At 29.3% G+C, this 2,382-nt stretch overlaps 1 protein-coding gene across 1 annotated transcript; it reads left to right on the forward strand.

Moving 5' to 3' along the window:
- Window positions 1–283: 283 nt before the first annotated feature.
- LOC137829404 (agamous-like MADS-box protein AGL80) lies at window positions 284–757 on the forward strand. The gene has a single exon (XM_068636206.1). The coding sequence runs from the start codon at window positions 284–286 to the stop codon at window positions 755–757; it is 474 nt and encodes a 157-aa protein (XP_068492307.1).
- The last annotated feature ends 1,625 nt before the right edge of the window (window positions 758–2,382 follow it).

The following is a 2,382-nucleotide window of genomic DNA, read 5'->3' on the forward strand; positions in this document are numbered from 1 at the left end:
CATATTTCTTTAAAAATTGTAATAAATTAATTAAGGTATGGCAATTTATGGCACATGAATTTTAATTGTTTTCCAATTTAATACAAGAATGCAGTAATTGTAAATACAGAAAAGATAATGAGTAGATAAGTTTGTGTTTGGAAACTGTGATAGTGGTATCAAGTGTCCAAACAAAGATTCGAGAATTTGAAATGAAAGGAAGAATAACTGGTTATAAAACCCAGTTAGCACAGGAAAAATAATGCATAAGCTATTCTAATTTCTTATCAGTTTGTTCCCAAGCATGAGTAGGAAGAAATTGAAACTTGCTTTTATCTCTAATGACATGGCAAGGAAAACCACGTACAAGAGAAGGAAGAAGGGTATCATGAAGAAGGTGGATGAACTGGCCACCCTCTGCGGGATCTCAGCTTGTGCTGTAATTTCTAATCCTTTTGATTCTGAGACAGAAGTTTGGCCAAATCCAGAAGGAGTGAACAAGGTGATGGAGAGGTTTAAGAATGCATCTGTGCTAAACAAAAGCAGGAATGTGAACCACGAAAGCTTCATGATGCAAAGGATCGTGAAAGCACAAAATGAATTGAAGATGCAACGTGAAGAGAACTACGAGAAGGAGATTACCTTGTCCATGTTTCAGTTCATGCAAGGTCAAAACCTGCCAAGTACCGTTGAAGAAATCAAAGAAATCCACAAAATGATTGAGAAAAATATAAAAGAGATTGAGAATAAGTTGGCTGCACTCCACTGTGAGTCATGATTTCTACACATTGTTGTGAAATTATTCAATATTTAGAGGTCTAATAAGCTTTATCTTTTCATTCTGAATCTGTTGACTATTCTGTTGAAGAAATCAAAGAAATTCACTGAAAGTTCTATCATTTTCAAGTTTTTTATTTTATGACCAAGATATGAATAATTGAAAAACCAATTCCAGTATAATAAAAATTGGAATCGAATTCAAAATACCATTCCACTTCTTTGATCACACAACAATTGTTTACAGGGCTTTAATTGCAATTAGACATATACTATCAAGAATTACACCATAATTAATAACCACAATTAACTCAAACTTTGCAGATACTCTAATAAAACACCCACACCACACAAAGCACAAAAACAGTAAAATACTTTTAATCTTCAAATAAGAATTCACCATGTTGCAACAGTTACTTTTTTCAATAAAATATTTGTGAAAAATGTTTTGCACTGACATGCGAATTAAAACTTAAAAATAACTCACTCTACCAAAAATATTAAATATTATGCAAAAACATTATATATACTAGACAAGTGTGTATCCAATTTTTTTTATTATTTATATATAATTATGTTTAATATTAAAAACTATTTTAAAAAATAATAAATATAAAATTATAATTTACTTTAATAAATACAAATATATATATATATAATAATGATAAAAGTAAAAAATATGAATATTTTATATATTTTATTATTCTTTACTTTTCTTTTTTGGATAAAAAAAAAATGAGCATTGTTTAAAAATTTAAAAATAAAAAGTTAAAATTTTTATTATCTAAAATTGAGACTTAAAAATATTATAAAAAAATACAATTTTATCAAACGAATTCATATAAGATAAATATACTTACCAAATTTGTGTTTTGGTCTTTGAATATTTTGTTATATTTATGCCTATTCATATTTTTTAAATTTATCATAAACTGTATTTATATTTATTAAAATAAATTATAAATTTTATAATTATTAATTTTTAAATCAGATGATCGATTTTAAACTTAATTGTCCGATAGATTAATTCTATTTTAAAAAATATAATTGAAAATAAGTTATAACCTCATTCATCTCACTTTTATCTTTACACATAAATCACTTTAACATTCATAGTTTGGAAGGTTAGCATGTTACATGTTGATGATACCTTATTCTTTTGCGAAGCTAACACTAAAAGTGTTTTTAATATTAAAGCGGCTTTGAATTGCTTTGAACTGTGTTTTAGGCTTAAGGTAATTTTTTTGAAGAGCAAAATTGGCGGGGTTGGGGATTGACCATCTAACACTCCAGCATTTTGCGACGATCCTTAATTGCGATGTGATGGGTACCCCTTTTGTTTACTTGGGAATGTTGGTAGGAGGGTGTCATAAGAGAGATGCGTTTTGGGGAGGAGTGATTGAAAGAATGAAGGCTAGATTGTGCAGATGAAAAGGTAGGTTTTTGTCTTTGGGGAGAGGATTTGTCTCATTAAGTCTGTACTTACATCTATCCCGCTTTTCTATCTGTCTCTATTCAAAATGCCCTCCGTGGTGGCTAACGAGTTAGTGAGGATTCAAAGGAATTTCTTATTGGGTTCGGGTGCTGATTGGAGAAAGATCACTTCGACTTCCTAGAGTAAGGTTT

This window comes from Phaseolus vulgaris, chromosome 7, assembly GCF_000499845.2.
Source record: "Phaseolus vulgaris cultivar G19833 chromosome 7, P. vulgaris v2.0, whole genome shotgun sequence".
NCBI lineage: Eukaryota > Viridiplantae > Streptophyta > Magnoliopsida > Fabales > Fabaceae > Phaseolus > Phaseolus vulgaris.

What these genes read in the sequence shown, in the direction of transcription:
- LOC137829404 (XM_068636206.1), top strand. Translation starts at nt 284, where the DNA reads ATGAGTAGGAAGAAATTGAAACTTGCTTTTATCTCTAATGACATGGCA.